Source organism: Carlito syrichta, unplaced genomic scaffold, assembly GCF_000164805.1.
Source record: "Carlito syrichta isolate Samal-C Ts95f unplaced genomic scaffold, Tarsius_syrichta-2.0.1 Scaffold287509, whole genome shotgun sequence".
NCBI classification, from domain to species: Eukaryota; Metazoa; Chordata; class Mammalia; order Primates; family Tarsiidae; genus Carlito; species Carlito syrichta.
Window position 1 is genome coordinate 344,507 of NW_007231605.1, and position 19,132 is coordinate 363,638.

Sequence of the window (19,132 nt, forward strand, 5' to 3'; positions counted from 1 at the left end):
TATTTTGTAAAAAAAGTGTGGTCGAGTTGCTGGTAGGTGATCCATGAGATTCCTCCGAGTGCAAAGGGTTAATTAGCTTGATTTAATCATTGCACATTATATACATATACCAAAACATAGCATTGTACCCCATAAGTGTATATACTTATGACCTATCGATTTAAAATATTTTATAAAAGAAAAAAGTGGTATTGTCAGTAGCATCTTGTACAATTTTCATTATAATAACTTACTGAAAATATAAACCAGCTGGGCATGATTGTTCATGCCTATAATTCCAGAACCTTGGGAGGCTGAGGTGGGAGAATTGCTCAAGGCCAGGATTTCAAGACCAGCCTAGGCAATATAGAGAGACCCCATCTCTACCAAAAAAAAAAAAAAAATTGCTGGGTGCAGTGGCTCAGTCTGTAACCCCAGCACTCTGGGAGACCGAGGCAAGAGGACTGCCTGAGCCCAGGGGTTTGAGATCAGCCTGGGCAATTTGATGACACCTCGCCTCTACAATAAATCAAAAAATAAGCCAGGCGTGGTAGTGCATGCCTGTAGTTCCAGCTACTTGGAAGGCTGAGGTGGAAGGATCGCCTAAGCCCAGCAGGTGGAGGCTGTCGAGGCTGTGAGTGTGCCACTGCATTCCAGCCTGGGTGACAGAGTGAAACTCCAATTCAAACATAAATAAACAAAAGAAAAAAAAAGAAACAAAAGACTTAGGGCATTTCTGTGGCTCCAATGAAATGGCCTCTCTGGACAGTATAAACCATTTATAGCCTGGGCTTTGAAGGAGTTATGAAATTCTGATCTACTTGCAAGAAGGCTCTTGATGGATAACGGCATGGGCTATCCCTAAGATTCCATCTTAGAAAAGGTGGGGACTTAAAAGGGCTCTCCACTTAGAATGGAATAGTATGACTTTTATGGGTCTTGACTTGGTTAAATCTAACTATCAAAAGCTAGACCTGCAGCCACTGCATTGCCTCTAGTTGCAGAAGGAAGCAGGGATGAAGAAAGATGAAGTAATTGCTGGGATACAGACATATCAATCTCATTTTCTGCCTAAAAGGCTATAATGTGGTTGTTATTGACGCCAACAGCAATACAACTACCACCACCAAGTGTGCAGCCACCAGGTCTTATATGACACATTTTCTGCAGGAAATCCCATAAAAGAAGAAATGTAAATACCAGAAATATTGTAGAAACCAAGCTAGTACCTAACAAGTTCAATTATAGAGGTAGACCACACTTCCTGGGATCTTTCTAGATATGAATCAACTTCTAAATATAGTTTAAAGAGACAGAAAATAGCAAACAGAAATTTAGTATTATAATTTCCAGAACTTTCTGGGTAATATACAACATATGGGTAATAAGTAAATAATTATTTCAACTATAATTTCTAGGGGCTTGAAACCATATTTAAAGTCAGCTGGGGGTGGCAACAAACTCAAGGTGATCATGAAGGTGTATATACTTTTACTTGCCCTTATTCTCTGCACTGGCTGGTAACTGGAGTGAACCATAGATGTCTCTCTTAAAACTGGGAAACTGCTGGGTGCAGTGGCTCATGCCTGTAATCCCAGCACTTTGGGAGGCAGTGGCGAGAACACTGCCTGAGCCCAGGGGTTCAAGACTAGCCTGAGCAACTTGGCGAGACCTCATCTCTATAATAAATCAAAATAGTAGCTGACTGTGGTGGTGCACGCCTGTGGCTCCAGCTACTTGGAAGGCTGAGGCAGAAGGATCGCATAAGCCCAGCAAGTGAGTGTGCCACTGCACTCCAGCGTGGGCGACAGAGTGAGAGTACTACTCAAAAACAAAATACAGCAAACTGGGAAACCAACCTGGCCTTAAAGGCTGACAACTGGTTCAAATGACCTTAATCTAGTCATTCACCAAATTTAGAGAAATCTAGCTTACTCCTGAAAGACAACTTTTTAATGATACTAGGGGCAGGCATAAATTTTTCAGGACCTAGAGAACAATGCTATCATTGCTCACAAATTCAAATGAGTAATTACTCCTAAGTACATTCAACCCTGGCATTTAATGGTGACATTATATTCTAGGAGATTGGTCATATGTGAAATGACTACAGAAAGATATATGATGGCATTTCATCACATGTGCATTTAAGAATACACATAAGAATATGAGCTTCGTAACAGGTTTTCAAGAAAAAAATAACTTCAGTAGTGTAGAATTCTTACTGCCATTTGACTAAATAAGCACATGCTGGGTTAAGTATGAGAAGGCAGATATGAATCTAATGTCCAGACCTCAGGAGGTCTTATTGTTATTGTATTAGAGAATGGGCACCTGTCAGTGCTGGGTGTGACTCTACATTTACATGTGGTAGAAACATGGCTTCTAAAACCAAACTTTTTACAATATGCAATTTTCACCTTAAACTTTGATTATAAAAGCTATGCCTGGGTAAGATTCTGTGGCTGTAGCACAAGGAACCTGATCCATGCACTTGTGATGATGGCATATTACAAATATACCAGAACTTGATTAAATGAGACATAATAACAATGATAGGCAGACTTCACAAAACCAGTCATTGATATGAATCATAAGGAAACCAACTTGGAATAGACTAAATCATTAAGAACATGGAGTTACTTATCTTTCTGAGGGGTTAATGTGGACAGACAAGTAAGTGCTTCCTAGCCAATATAACCATGGCTAAGTTTAAGTCAATATTCCAGAATTTTTCTCACAAAGAAAAGTTTTTTTCATTCAAGAGCATTCAGGGTTTATATGTAAATGGCTGATGAAGGCCTCAGGGCTTCTATGGAGCTAAGGAGACTCTGCTACCTTACTTACATCATTATATAAGATCTAACAATAACATACAGAAAACCAGACGATAAACTTTATGCCCCAGCCCATTCTACAAAATGCCATTACACCAATCAACATATTATCAATGTATTATATCATATCAACATATTACAGTGGATACAATTTTCATTTATGGAAAAAACTAAATACTGAAAAAGGTTAAGTGCTATAAAAATTAACTACTACCCAAGAACTTAGTAACTGAATACCTCTCTTGAAGAGGATACCGACCCTTTGAAAAAGTCCTGTTTGCTGAGTTTTTCTGACTGCACCAGCTGATACAGTAATTGGCCCAGGTGATCCCTGGTGATCTGGCTCCTTTCCAGGGTGGACTCCACTCCCACTCTCACAAAAACATGTAGCAGGCCCTGGGCATTCAGCTCTTCCACACACTGCATGGCTTCCTGTTCAAACAGCAAATAAAGGCTTACTCAAAATCTGGTGAGTGTTACCAGATTGTTACGATAACTTAAAAAAAATTTTATAATAAAGTCAGTAGAAAGCTCCATGAATAAGACAGTTTTCATATTTAAGTTTTTGTTTGAGATAATACACAGCTCAGTAAAATGTAGGCTAACAAGGGCAAATATCAGTCATATTTTTTTAAGTGTTACAGTTATTTTATAATTTGGTAGTTTTTCAAGTTTTTACTGGAAAATTTATTTCAAAAGTAAAAAGAATATTGTATCTTTATAAGGTTAACATGTTTAGGTTAAAAATTTCATTAAAGATCTCTCAAAGAACCAGAGTCAAATGTTACCTATTTCATGATCATTTAAAAAACTTAAAATGGTATTTTATAAAACAGAAATTTTAGGCCAGACGTGGTGGCTCAAACCAGTAATCCCAGCACTTTGGGAGGCCGAGGCGAGAGGATTCCTAAGCTCAGGGGCTCGAGACCATCTTGGGCAACTTGGTGAGACCTCATCTCTCCAATAAATCAAAAAATAAGCTGGGCATGGTAGAGCGCGCCTGTAGTTCTAGCTACTTGGCAGGCTCAGGTGGAAGGATCACCTGAGCCCAGCAGGTTGAGGCTGTGGTGGCTGGGAGCATGCCACTGCACTCCAGCCTGGATGACAAAGTGAGTCAAAAAACCCCACCAAAAAACAGAAATACAGTGCCATGATTCAAAGGCTTTAATGTGGTTATTCTATCTGGGTATACTGATATTTGCACAATCTTCAATGAATAAGATCTTCATTCATGGGAAAGTTAAATTTAAGTTATATGGTTAGATTAAGCACTAAAATCCTTTTAGGAAGTTCTTGTGATATGGGGCTTTGTTAATTGGTGTTTACTGGTGAGTGATCCAGCTAGGTCAATATCTTTGGTCTGGAGGGTAAAATCTGGCAGCCATGGTCACTGAAACATCAATAAAGCAATGTACCTCCCTGCTCTCAGCTACTGCAGCTTTGATGCCATGAAATCCAAAATCCTTTGGTTCAACCTCTGAAGAAAGAAGCTCTTTCACAAGGGAAGATGCATGTGGGAAGGGCAGCTACCTGACTGTAGAGGGAGGATTGCTCACCTAATGTCTCATCATGACTGCTCTTTTCCCCTTCTGCTACTTAATCTCTCTCCCACAATAACTTTTCACCTAAAAAAAAGTCAAGCCGCCGGGCTCGGTGGCTCAGCCTGTAATCCCGCGCCTTTGGGAGGCTGAGGTGAGTGGATTGCCTGAGTCCGCGGGTTCGAGACCTGCCTGGGCAGTGAGACCTATCTCTACAATAAATAAAAAATAAAAAAAATCAGCCGGGCATGGTAGTGTGTGCCTGTAATTCCGGCTACTTGGAAGGCTGAGGCAGAAGGATCGCCGGAGCCCAGCAGGCGAGGCTGCGGTGGCCGGGAGCGGCCACTGCACTCCAGTCTGGGCGACAGAGTGAGACTCCAACTCAAAAAAAAAAAAAAAAAAAGTCAAGCCGGCTGGGCGTGGTGGCTCACGCCTGTAATCCTAGCACTTTGGGAGGCTGAGGTGAGAGGACTGCCTGAGCCCACGGGTTCAAGACCAGCCTAGGCAACTTGGTGAGCCCTTATCACTACAATAAATCAAAAAATTAGCAGTAGCTCCAGCTACTTGGAAGACTGAGGCAGAAGGATCGCCTGAGCCCAGCAGGTTGAGACTTCGGTGACCGTGAGTGTGCCACTGCACTCCAGCCTGGGTGACAGAGTAAGAGTAAGACTCCAACTCAAAAAAAAAAAAAAAGAAAGTCAAAGCCGGGCTCGGTGGTTCAGCCTGTAATCCCGCGCCTTTGGGAGGCTGAGGTGAGTGAATTGCCTGAGCCCGCGGGTTCGAAACCCCCCTGGGCAGCGAGACTTCATCTCTACAATAAATCAAAAAATCAGCCGGGCGTGGTAGTGCATGCCTGTTATTCCGGCTACTTGGAAGGCTGAGGCGGAAGGATCGCCGGAGCCCAGCAGGTCGAGGCTGCGGTGGCCGGGAGCGGCCATTGCACTCCAGTCTGAGTGACAGAGTGAGACTCCGACTCAAAAAAAAAAAAAAAAGTCAAACCTACAGAGAAATTATAGAGCATAATGTACAACTATATAACTTCACTTTCATTTGTGATTATGATTATTTGAGTTGGTGTCTCATTCTGTTGCCCAGGTTGGAGTACAGTGGCATAATCACAGTTCACCATAGCCTCAACCTCCTGGGATCAGGTGAGCCTTCTGCCTTAGGCTCCCAAGTAGCTGGGACTATACATGTGCACCACCATGCCTGGCTTATTTTTTCTTTTATTTGTTTTTTTGTAGAGATGAGGTCTCGCTATGCTGTCTAGGCTGGTCTCAAATTCCTGGGCTCAAGCAATCTTCCTGCCTCAGCTTCCCAAAGAGCTGGGATTGCAAGTATGAGCCACAGTGTCTGGCAACTTCATTTCAATTTAGATTAATCAACTGTTCTTTCTTCTAAATGTTTAAGAAATTTAATATTTATACAGTAATGTCAACAAAAAATTTGAAATATAGTACATACTCACATTTCCACAGTGGCTCCTAAATGTCCAGCACAGCCTTAGGTTATTTTTGAGTCCAACTGAGAACCTGACTTGACATGTCACGATGTCTTAAACTCCTTTAATCTAAAAAGGTCCTCCTTTTTTGTCTTTTCATGACATTGTCATTTATGAAACATACAGGCCCATCATCATGTAAAACAGTTTCTTATATATCAATCCCCTTCTGTTTCTAGCCACATCTGCAGCTTATACACATTCTTAGTCTGCTAAACAAATTATCACTCATCCTTTTTATTTTCTTTCTTTTTTTTTTTTGAGTTGGAATCTCACTCCGTCGCCCAGACTGGAGTGCAGTGGCCAGCGCAGCCTCGACCTGCTGGACTCCAGCAATCCTTCCGCCTCAGCCTTCCAAGTAGCTGGAACTACAGGTGTGCGCTACCACACCCAGCTAATTTTTTTTTTTTTTTTTTTATTGTAGAGATGAGATCTCACCAAGTTGCCCAAGCGGGTCTCGAACCCGTGGGCTCAGGCAATCCTTATTTTCAACTTCCAGAAAGTTGATGCTGTTTATTCCCTGGTCTCTTTATCATTGTGGTAAAAGCTTTTACCTCATTTTAAGCCCATCAACAACATTATAATGTCCTTCCAGGAGGGAGTGTAAGTATTTAATCCTGACTACTTTACTTTCAAGTGAGTATCTTCTTTTTATTTTTTGAGTCAGAGTTTCACTCTGTCACCCAGGCTGGAGTGCAGTAGAACGCTGCTCACAGCCACTGCAGCCTCAATCTGTTGGGTTCGGGCAATTCTTCCGCCTCAGCCTTCCGAGCAGCTGGAACTACAGGCACGTGTGACCACGCCCAGCTAATTTTTTTGATTTGTTGTAGAGATGAAGTCTCACCAAGTTGCCCAGACTGGTCTTGAATCCCTGGGCTCAGACAATCCTCTCACCTCAGCCTACCAAGGTGCTGGGATTATAGGCGTGAGCCACTGTGCCCGGCAGTGTGTCTTCTAATAGAAATTCATTCACTGTGTCTGTATAAAGGGTAAATTAACTATATCATGACACTTCTAATGCCACAGCAGCTCATCACAATGCTGGTGCCACCTGATTTTCTCATGGTTTCCTTCTTCTCATCTTTAAGCGCAGATGGAATGACACCTCTGTAGTCTTCACTGACTGCTGTCTCACATCATGTAATTTCATTTCTTAGCACTGAAACATCATTTTTCTTCTTATAGCTATTGTTTATTTATTGTCTATCTTTAGGGCCAGACCAGTCTTCATCTCCCCACTAGAATGTAAGCTCCATAAAAGCAGACTCTGTTGTTCACTACATATATATACCCTGGCAGTAAGCCTAAAAATATGGCTGGTACACTTAGGTATGCAATAAGTATATAACAAAGAGGCTAAAACCATACACGGAAGAGTCAGACAGATGTACATTTGAATCCTGGCTCTGCTACTTACTACCATGTGAGTTTAGAGATGTAACAATCTCTCTGACTTGACTTCCTATCATAGGGTTATTGTGAGGAATATACATAATATATATAAAAGCACTTGGCACATTGCCAGACACAAAATAAAAGCTCAATAAATATTAATTTGTATTACTGTTAATAATAGAACTTTCTTAAAAAAAAAACAAAGCAAGCCTTTCCTTAGTCTTCAGCTTGATACACTAATACCCTAGAGGTAATGAGACAAAGCATTTTCTGAATTCTGAATCTGCCACTCATTAGCAGTATGATCCTGTGCAAGTTACTTTATGTCTTTGCACCTCGGTTTCCTTACCTGTAAAAGTGAGTATTATAACATCAAATCAGGAAGATGTTATGAGGGTTACATAAACTAATGCATATCAACTATGTAGAACAGCATGCCAACCCAACACAGGCCTTTGATTCACATCTAACATTATGACCTGGTTCTTTCTGCCACTCTGCAAGCACAGCTGTCTTGTACACTGCACAATGAAATTCTGAAGTTGTAACGACTATGCCCCTTCCATACTGCAGGCATGGCTTAATAATGCTCATGATTCTCGAAAATGTCCTCTTGTTGCACTTAAGAGTTACTAAGATCTTTTTCTCCCTGCACCTCCAGTTTATCACAGGGTCATGATTTTTCCCTTTCAAAGTGTTACTGACAAACTTTGTAAATGCTTCAAACTATGTCTAAAGACAGTCTCCACTGCTTTCTTCCTTGATGTCCCTGCTTTTCACCTTTCCAATTCCCTTGTAATTCTTTTACATTTCCCTTCTTCCATGCAAGAAAAAGGATATGCTGCCAGTTTATAAGAATACTCCACATTTTTCAGAAAGCTAACTAATGAAACACAGTACATCAGGTATAAGCTTTGATGCTATCCAGTTAATGTTCATGTATTTTGTTGCATTTTCAAGGGTTTTTGCAAAGCACTCCTCTCCACCTCATTCATCATCTAGAATTTCTTCCTTCTAAATTTTGGGAACTTTCAGAGGCTTGAGGGTTTTAGAAGACTGCTATAGATAAGAAAGATGATTTTTGTGTATAGAAAACAGTTAGTGACTAAATTGTCAAAAAAAACCAAGTTAATTTGAAAAAATTGGGGTTTTGTTTGTTTGTTTTGAGTTGGAGCCTCACTCTGTCATCCAGACTATAGTGCAATGGCATGATCACACGTCACCACGGCCTCAAACTCCTGGGCTCAAGCAATTCTCCCACTTCAGCCTCCCAAGTAGCTGGGACTACAGGTGCACATCACCACACTTGGCTAATTTTTTTTATTTTTTTACTCTTTTGTAGAGATGGGGTCTCACTATATTGCCTAAGGTGGTATTAAACTCCTGGGTTCAAGCGATACTCCTGCCTTGGTCTCCCAAAGTGCTAGGATTAGAGGCATGAGTCACCATGCTCCGCCTCTTGAAATAATTTTTAACAATATAATGCCAAAGTAAAAGTAGTTAATATATCTGACAAATATTTTAGCAGACCAGTAGTTTTAACAGGTAAGTCTTTCCTGATCTTAGATCACTTAACTAGATCTGATTATATGATCTCTTGTAATACTCTATAGGTCTATTAGCATTTGTTTTAACTACAATTTAAATAATCGTTTATAGAGTTATTTGTCAATGGTCTGTCTCTGTTAACAGACAGTAGGGACTATGAGGTCAGGTAGCATGTCTATATCATTCACTCCCATCTTAAAATGAAGACCAAAGCGAAGGTAAGGGTTGAAGAAGGACAAATTCAAAGCCATGTCTTGAAATGGCTGACTCAAGCTATCTGGCCCTGGCACACTGCTTGTCCCTTTGTGCCTTAGTTTCTCACTTATGAAACAAACATAGTGAAGCCATACTTCAAGGTTAATATGACAGTGACAATAAAATGACTATGAAGACCATGACAGGTATATATAAGGTGCTAGGAATGCCTCATAATGATAACATGTTTTTATTCATTAATGTCAAATTCAATTTGGTTTTCCATTGTGGGGATAGACTGGTACTCAATCTCTCCTCCCATCACTTCATCTTGTGAACTATAGCACCAAATTAAAAGAGTACTTGGCAGAAATCTATCAGAGTTAAATAAACTGAATTGTGTAAGACTTGGATTACTCAACCTAAGACTCCTCGGTTCACAATGCCACCTCATTTAGACTAGAAACAAGTCATTATGACTCTGTCATAGAGCTCTCTGTGTTGTTGCTGTTTTTGTTTTTTTTTAAATCTCATTTACCTTAAAATCATTAATGTGTAGAAATTCATCAATGATAGATTTGGACTTCCTCTCCATCTCCTCTTCTGATAATGCAGGCTTGTCAGAGGCTGATGTTGTTGAAATATCTGGTTTTGCTACTAGTGAGGTCAAAAAAAGTGAAAAAAATAATAAAAATTACTTTTAAAATGGTGGGATTACAGTTGACAATATTTATGTACTCTTACATTGTTTATGCAGTATAGGTATTTAATCAATGTAAGTTTAAGAAAGCAGAATATAAACCTTTTATTTTAGGATAGGCAATAAGTAACTTCATACCTACAACAACAATAACAAGATTTAGGGACATGATAAAATTTTTCTAATTGGAGATTTTTGTTTCTTTCTGTATTTTGATTGCTCCTCATTGCATTATGATGAATAACACATGAGGCCTTCATAACCCTGCACAGGTAAGGGTCCCATTTACCAGTAGTCTCAAGTCACAGTGGCCATGGGCAGCTGCCTGAAAAATGCCATGGCTCCTCCTACAATCCCACTCAGAGTGGTCCTATTGTTTAAAATGCTCTTTCCCTTTGCTCCATACTTAGGTCTCCTTACAAACCAGTTTCATTTCCACTGATATGTGTGGCCATCATGTGTTGATTCTGAAATCTACTCAGGGTCAGATGTGGTGGTTCACACCTATAATACCAGCACTTTGGGAGGCCGAGATAAGAGGACTGCCTAAGCCCAGGGGTTCAAGACCAGCCTGGGCAAATTGGCAAGACCTCATCTCTACAATAAATCAAAAATTTAGCTGGGTGTGGTGGTGTGCGCCTGTAGTTTCAGCTACTTGGAAGGCTGAGGTGGAACGATTGCCTAAGCCCAGCAGGTTGAGGCTGTGGTGGCCATGAGCATGTCACTGCACTCCAGCCTGAGCGACAGGAAAAAAAAAGTCTCCTTTTTACTCTTCCTTCCAAATTTAAGGCTGAAATCTTCATTTACATCTGTTCATTCCAAGTCGCTAACCTGACTCCCTTGTTTTGTTTCGCTCAGTCTCAGTGCTGTTCCTCTCCACATCCATGCCTCCTGTGAGCTGTTTCACAGTCTCCAGCATCTCTCTTCGCTGTTCTTCTTGAGACTGATTGTCTAACAGGTCTTTACTGCTGCTGCCCCTCATGAAGGTGTTCGGACGAGTTGTTGCAGATGAAAGGGGCTTATCATTCTTCTCCCTGCCCATACTTCCACGACTTAAAAGACAAAACAACACTTTTCAAAAGAAAGACAACCCCACATCCCTCCATAGTCAAATTACAAAATAACACTAAGACTTTCTAAAAGTTTGCAGAATAATTTTTCACAGAAAACCATAAGATATGTGAGGCACAAATTATATTTCAAAGTATAATTCATATGAACAAGTTAAATCAGAATGCTTTAAGGGAAATATCTATTAACACATTTTACCTTTTCTCTAATGGCAAAATGGATATTATATAATACCTTAAAATATCAGTGGTGATACCTTATTTTAGTTTTAAAAAATATTTTTAGGCCGAGCTCGGTGGCTCGGCCTGTAATCCCAGCGCCGAGGTGAGTGGATTGCCTGAGCCTGCAGGTTTGAGACCCACCAGGGCAATTTGGCGAGGCCTCATCTCTACAATAAATCAAAAATTAGCCGGGCGTGGTAGCGTGTGCCTGTAGTTTCAGCTACTTGGAAGGCTGAGGCAAAAAGATTGCCGGAGCCCAGTAGGTCGAGGCTGTGGTGCCCGGGAGCGTGCCACTGCACTCCAGTCTGGGCGACGGAGTGAGACTCCAACTCTCTCTCTCTCTATATATACACATATATATATTTAGAAGAAAACAAAAGTGATTATGAGCTAAATGAATGAAAGAGAAATAAATGCCAAGAGAACATGATATTACTATCTTAGGGATTATATAATTATTATTTATTCAGAAACTTCAAATATATGGAAAATATTTAAGAAACAAGTGGAAGCAGTCTTTGGCCAAAGTAATATACTTTGTTCATTTTAAGAGAAACTCTTCACCTCTCTCTCTCTATATGTATATAGACTGTTGTAACCAGCTGAGCAAATAGTTCCTTGGCCCATGGCAGTTCAGAAGCAGCAAATGAACGGGAGGGAAGAGAAGAGACTCACAGGCAAGACAATGGTCTATCCATTGTGAAATAATATACGTAAAAAGCATAGCCATCAAGAGAAATCTATGGCAGGGCAAAGAGCCAAAACATTTCAATAGTACAAATGATGCTCAATGACAATCTGAATCATTATGAAAAGTTATATACTTGTGCTAAGTATATTGTTTCAAAAGCCAAAGGAATAAGTAACAGTTTAGAAAGTCTACCTAGTTGCCAGGTGTGGTGGCTCACGATTAAAATCCTAGCACTTTGGGAGGCCAAGTCAAAAGAACTACTTGAGTCCAGGCGTTCGAGACAGCCTGGGCAACTTGGCAAGACCTCATGTCTACAACAAATCAAAAAATTAGCTGGGCACTGTGGCACACGCCTATAGTTCCAGGTATGTGGAAGGCTGAGATGGAAAGATCGCCTGAGCCTAGCAAAAGGAGGCTGCGGTGGCTGTAAGCATGCCACTGCACTCTAGCCTGGGTGAGAGTAAGGTTACAACTCAAAAAAAAGAAAGAAAGATAGAAAGGAAGTCTACCTAGTCAAACTTATATAATTTAAAAATTAAAATGTGAGAACTTAAAGAAAATTCAGTTCTGAAAGTGTTTACATCAAAAATCTTCTTCTCTCTCATTCTATGCAAAATAGCCAACAGAATACTTTATTGTAGCAATCCTACAAAAGCAAAAGTAGGAAGATGGTAGAATACAAAGACTAGTGAAAATTTAAGGACAAATCAAATGTAACTTAAAAAATGGTGTGGACAGAGAAATGTATGGGTGGGTAGTCATGTTCTTTAATTCGGATGCTTGAGAGTGCTAGGTTATTCTAGAGCATCCAGGCCTCCAGTAGTGTTTGGGGGAGTCTGGCTCCCTCCCTTCCTCCCTTTCTTTCTTTCTTTAAGTTTGAGTCTCACTGTGTTAGGTGAATATCGCTGGCTGGCTGGCTCCCTCCCTCCTTTTCTTTCGTTCTTTCTTCAAGTTGGAGCCTCACTCTGTCGCCCAGGCTGGAGTGTAGTGGCACACTCACGGCCACCATAGCCTTGACCTGCTAGGCTCAGGTGATCCTTCAACCTTAACCTTCCAAGTAGCTGGAACTACAGGCATGTGCTACCACACCCAGCTTATTATTATTATTATTGATTTATTGTAGAGATAAGGTCTCATGAAGTTTCCCAGGCTGGTCTTGAACCCCTGAGCTCAGGCAATCCTCTTGCCTCGGCCTCCCAAAGTGCTGGGATTACAAGTTTGAGCTACTGTGCCCAGTCCTTTCTTTCCTTTTCAAGTAGCAGTCTCACTCTGTTGCCCAGGCTGGAGTGCAATAGCACGCTCATGGCCAGTGCAGCCTTGGCCTGATGGGCTCAAGCAGTCCTTCTGCCTCAGTCTCCCAAAGAGCTGGAACTACAGCTAATTTTTTATTTATTGTAGAGACGAGGTCTCACCAAGTTGTCTGGGCTGGTCTTGAAACCCTGGACTCAGGCAGCCCTCTTGCCTCCACCTCCCAAAGTGCTGGGATCACAGGTGTGACCCACTGTGCCCAGCGAGTCTGGTTTTCTCAAGAAGTCCTTTCCTTTCCACATTTTATCCCAAATTCAGCACTCAACTATGTTCCTATCTTAGAAATTCTAGTGTGTGATGAATAAAGAAGGAAATCAACTTCAGAGATGAAAATAATGCATCCATAAGGACTGTCATTATAATCCTTGTGAATGTGGCTATGTGTATGGGGGTGAAGTGGGGAGGAGAGGGAGGGGGCAGAGAGAGAGAGTGCGCGCGAGAGAGCAAGACCACGTGAGAGAGCGAGAACATGCAAGTGAGTGCATGAGATTGAGTGCATGAGAGAGCACAGACAGAAAGGCACACTGGCAAGCAGGACAGCCTTGAATAGACATTAAACACAGGCTTCTCACCTGGTTAAGGTCCTTCGGGAGTCAAACTCTACAGGAGTGGATGATGTGGACCCTGAGGGTGCTAGAGGTTGTAGAGCAGAAAATCTGTTTAAACTGGAAGCACTTGACCGTAAGGCGTCTACAGGTGTTGAGGATTTAGAAAAAAATACAAATCATATGAGTAAAATACAGATAATCAGTTACTTGCCTCCCTGAGTGGAACCTGAAATCAGGCATTTCTAACAAGCTTAGGCAGTGCCAATCCTGTCTACCTACCATACTGAGAAGCGAAGTGTTAGAGGAAATGTGTATGTAGAAGAGAGTTCAGAAATCTTTATTACAACCACTTGTTCCCCTGAAAACATAATTAAATTATACTAGGTAGGGCACAAGAGTGGGAGTGGCAAACAGGAGGAGGAGGGAGGCAATTTATAGAATACTGTACTTTGACCAATACAAATGCTAAGACCTCATGTATGTAAAAATACACACGTGGGTTTAAGCGAATAATGTAATTTTTAAAATTTAAAGAATAAAAGATTGAAATTATTTAATAGAAGGGACATATGGGAAGAAGGTTAATACTTAAAATTTTGTCTTTCCATTGGGCTTCTTCAGTTATAAAGGTGTATTTGTGATGGTCCAAACATTTTTTAGCCCTAAGGTCAAATGTCTCAAAAATCTGATTTTTCAAAAAGATTTTGAAAAATGTTTCAATCTAATTCTTTATTCTTTTACGACTCCCTGAAATAAAATGTTTCTGCATATCAAGATTTTTTTCTCAGCATAATGAGTTTTCTTTTAAATGAGGCCCCAGTATTTTCTCTAACTATATTAAATTTGTAAACACCAACAAGAGAACCTAAAAAAATTAAGAACTTAATGGAAACAGTCTAAATGAATTGAAAATTTTAAATTTTTTAAAAAGTTATTTAAAAATCCTTATTGAGGAGGAAACCCTTGATTTATGTTAGAAGGAGCTACCAATAACATTTCGGATATGATTATTCCATAAGCCTTTTCCTATAATCATTATTCAATGACTCTTGGGAATGTGCTGTAGGGCGAATGCTAACAGACCCCACCCAGATTCAAGAACCTACTCCACACTTACCAGTCTCGCTTGCCTTTGCTCCACCACTGCTACCTTTTCCCCAGCTGCCTAGCTGTGCTTTAGGTACCAGCTGAATTTTCTCATCAATTGTGGGCTGTAACAGAAGTGACCACGAGTCAGTTACAGAAAATATTCTTTAAGCATAGTTCTTCTTTCCTTTTTTACTTCTTCAGCATAGCAGAACTGATTTTGGCAACAAAATTTTGTTTGGCATGCCAATTTAAGAAACATGAATTAGAGCTATTCTCATTAAATTAGGATCCCTGTGGTCTCTGAAACATTTCCTTGGGCTTCAGTTTCCATAAACTATAGTTTGGAGACACTGGTCTGGAGAATGAATTCAGGTCCTCTTATATAAGGTAGTTTCTAATTATTCCTTTTATACAATAATTTCCAGAAAATTAAAAAAAAGAAAAGAAAGGAATACACAAATACTATAAAGCTAACTTACTAATCTCTCTATACAACTGTCAGAAAACAGGTCAACAGACAGGAAAATTTCATGTTGGGGCTACAGATGAGGATAGAATGTGGGTATTTAATAAGGGAGAATAAGAAAAGAATGGAATTTTAAGCAGAGAAGACATAGCACGCCTAAATCTCTCATGTTTAACTCTCCTAGCACAACTTTAGTACAAGTGAACAGAATTATACTGCAATGCACGTTATTATAAAACATATACATATGACATAAAAACTATAATGTAGTTCTCTATAACAAAGATATTCCTTTCTTTCTTTTTTTTTTTTTGGAGTTGGAGTCTCACTGTCACCCAGGCTGGAATGTAGTGGCATGCTCATGGCCACCGCAGCCTTGACCTGCAGGGCTCAGGCTATCCTTCTGTCTCAGTCTTCCAAGTACCTGGAACTACAGGCTTGCACCATCACACCCAGGAAAATTTTTTGATTTATTGTAGAGAAGTGGTCTCTCCACGCTGCCCAGTTTGGTCTCAAGTCCTTGGGTCTCAGGCAATCCTTTCACCTCCATCTCCCAAAGTTCTGGGACGATAGGCGTGAGCCACCACGTCCAGCAACAAAGGTATTTCTGCTCTGGCATCTCATAATAAAACCTCTGCCTTGCTCTATAACAAGCTTTCACATAAATCTCTCCCCAATTTTTTTTTTTTTTTTTTTTGAGGTGGAGTCTCACTCTGTCGCCCAGACTGGAGTGCAGTGGCCGCTCCCGGCCACCGCAACCTCGACCTGCTGGGCTCCGGCGATCGTTCTGCCTCAGCCTTCCCAGTAGCAGGAATTACAGGCACACGCTACCACGCCCGGCTGATTTTTTGATTTATTGTAGAGATGAGGTCTCGCTGCCCAGGTGGGTCTCGAACCCGCGGGCTCAGGCAATCCACTCACCTCAGCCTCCCAAAGGCGCGGGATTACAGGCTGAGCCACTGAGTCCAGCTCCCCAATTAACAATAAATATGTTTAATGGTTTTTAACATTTTATGGGATACTCATATAGCATACTTACAGTATAACTATCTGCATACACAAAGCATATTAACAAAAAATTTATTTTATTTTATTTTTTTTTGAGTAGGAGTTTCACTCTGTCACCCAGGTTGGAGTGCAATGGCATGCTCACGGCCACCACAATCTCCATCTGCTGGGTTCAGAGAATCCTTCCACCACAGCCTTTCAAGTATTTGGGACTACAGGCGTGTGCCACCACACCCAGTTAAATTTTTGACTTATTGTAGAGAAGAGGTCTTGCCAAGTTGCCCAGGCTGGTCTCGAACCCCTGGGCTCAGGCAATTCTCTCACTTCCATCTCCCAAAGTGCTGGGATTATAGGCATGAGTCACTGTGCCCAGCCCATATTTTTGAAAATATTAAGGTAGTAGTGTTAGAAGTTTGATATCAGCACTGTTCTTTTTTATAGTATCCATGCACAGAAACTATATTTTAAAACACAAATATTAAATATTGATATAATTTTCAAAGATGTTGGGGCCGACAATGAAGAAGTTCTTTAAACATAAGGCTTTGATTAAAGTTGTCTCTAGCTGGAAATAGGGATGGATGGGAAACATGTTATATTCAGAATGGAATTCTAGCTCTGAGAAATAAACAACCAGAAAAATGTACCAGAATCTTGGAAAACAGGATTCCAGCTAATTACATAACCAAAAGAGAGCCACAGAAGGAATGCTCTATTGTGAAGCAAAGCTTTGACAAAAAACCTTGAAGATGCAAACAACATGGCCTATTTTTTTTTCCTTCTTTTTGAGTCAGAATCTTACTCCGTCGTCCAGGTTAGAGTGTAGTGGCATGCTCATGGCCACCACAGCCTCAATCTGCTGGGCTCAGTTGAGCCTTCTGTCTCAGTCTTCCAAGTAGCTGGAACTATAGGTGCATGCCCCCATGCCTGGCTAAATTTTTGATTTACTATAGAGGTGAGGCCTTGCCAAGTTGCCCAGGCTGGTATCGAACTTCTGAGTTCAGGCAATACTCTCACCTCCACCTCTCAAAGTGCTGGGATTACAGACGTGAGTCACTGGGCCCAGTCAGACATGGCCTATTTTATTCCAATTTTCTCAAAGACTAACTTTTTGTCAGTTATCTTCTTTCATTTAAGGTTTCACATTAGCTTTACGTTGTCGTTAGCATTCTGCTGGCAGGTTGTCAATTTTCAGAAATATGGAAAGCATATTACAAGTAAGGATCAAACAAGACTTGCAAATGATTTGGAAACCCCACTGAACTGCAGAAGTTTCTATTTTTACAAATTTAATTCTGCTTTCTCTACATTCCCCACAGCTCTTCATCCTACTTATGGTAATCGACTTCTAACTGCTAAAAAACATCGGCTAGGAGAAAATTCTTTCCTCTTACTGTCCATAGACTCTCGAGAGTGACAAGAAAAGTATATTAAATCTTTATTACAGAATGATTTCTAATAAGTCCTCTGTGATTTCCTTTAGGCCTTGGATATATAGCAAACCATTAATTCCTTTCACAGTTGCATTTAAACAGGCAATTGCTTTTTCCCCAGAGCTAAAAATATACTGTATAAAAACCTTGCAATTGATTAAGGCTTCTGAAGTATCTTTATTATCTCTCTTATTTTGGGAATGTCATAACTCTAAGAATTAACCTAGTTATTTCCTCTTTATTAAACTCTCATAGAAATAAAAAGAACCAATGCCAAGACAAGTATGTAGAATACACTGATCAACAATGACTTATAGAAAAGTATCTGTATTAAAAAGCAGTCACCCCCACAAAATTTGCAATATTGCTATTTTATATGAATAAGAAGTACTTTTGAGACTTATGTCTTGGCACTGCTGTAAATTGTTTTATTTTATTACTGATATCAAAGGCATTAAAACAGAGTATAAATTGTGTTTTTTTCCCGAGTTGGAATCTTACTGTCACCCAGGCTTGAATGTAGTGACACGCTCATGGCCACCCCAGTGTTGACCTGCTGGGCTCCTGTGATCCTTCCACCTCCACCTTCCAAGTAGCAGGAACTACAGGTGCATGCCACCATGCCCAGCTAATTTTTCGATTTATTGTAGAGGCGAGATCTCATCATGGTGCCCAGTCTTGTCTCGAACCCACAGGCCCAGGCAATCCTCTTGGCTTGGCCTCCCAAAGTGCTGGAATTATAGGCTTGAGCCATTGCGCCCGGCAAATTGTGTTTTTTTTTAAAACATTTCTTTTCCTTACAGAGCTCACAGTCTTCTAAGTTATATTTTAAATGTCTCACTCACCTTAGTGATTTTTAGGAATTTTGAGGGGTCCAGTACTCGACTGTTCTTGGCCCCTTGCACAGTATTCCACCCACCTTCATCCACTCTCTGGACGCCTGCAGGGAGAACAGAGTGAGCCAGTCTCTCATCTGTCTCAAGTCAGTTTGACACTGAAAGAGTGAGCAATATTTTCATCAAAATCAAGAAAAAGACAAAACAAGCTGTTAAAGCACTGCCGACAATCTCTTTAGTACTCACAGCATGAAAACACAAGCAGAAGCACTCTGCTTACATTGAATCTCCCATGAAATATTACTGACCAAAGAAAAACCAATGGGCAGAAATGAATATTCCGTACGGGATAAGGCAGGGCCAAATCTAGTGTTCATAGAATTAATGACTAAAATACTTTTGAGAAGTCCAAAGGAAATTATCCTGAAGTTTATCATACTTAATGGTGCAAGTGACATAAGCATGCTTTGATTTTCTGCCAAACCTGCTTCTCCAACATTTCAGCTGCTCAGGTGGGAAACCTTAACTCCTTTTTCTCACACACTTCTCGTCTAATTTGTCAGCAAGCCTTCTCAGTTCAACTTGTATAGTATATTCAGAATCTAGCCCTATTTACCCCCATCTTTAGGAGTTTTGTTTAAGCCACCAACATCTCTTTCCTGGATTACTGTACAAAACTCCTATTTGGCCACTTTGCTTCCACCCTTAGCTGTTTTCATCATGGTAGTCAGTGTGATCTTGAGTCAGATTCTGTCACTTTTCTGTTCA

The 19,132-nt window shown here is 40.6% G+C and overlaps 1 protein-coding gene across 5 annotated transcripts in view; it reads right to left on the minus strand.

Moving 5' to 3' along the window:
* The window catches only part of EIF4G3 (eukaryotic translation initiation factor 4 gamma 3), a 181,505-nt gene that overhangs the window by 28,282 nt on the left and 134,091 nt on the right, over positions 1–19,132 (minus strand). For 3 of the 5 annotated variants that reach the window (XM_021709853.1, XM_021709852.1, XM_021709854.1), the window contains 6 exons: positions 18,374–18,468; positions 14,650–14,743; positions 13,557–13,674; positions 10,525–10,745; positions 9,532–9,647; positions 3,076–3,248 (listed from right to left, as the gene is read on the minus strand). In XM_021709853.1, the coding sequence (XP_021565528.1) occupies positions 3,076–3,248; positions 9,532–9,647; positions 10,525–10,745; positions 13,557–13,674; positions 14,650–14,743; positions 18,374–18,468 (817 nt within the window). Of the gene's footprint in view, positions 1–3,075; positions 3,249–9,531; positions 9,651–10,524; positions 10,746–13,556; positions 13,675–14,649; positions 14,744–18,373; positions 18,469–19,132 lie in introns of all 5 variants that reach the window. The other 2 variants (XM_021709851.1, XM_021709850.1) reach the window with 1 other exon arrangement.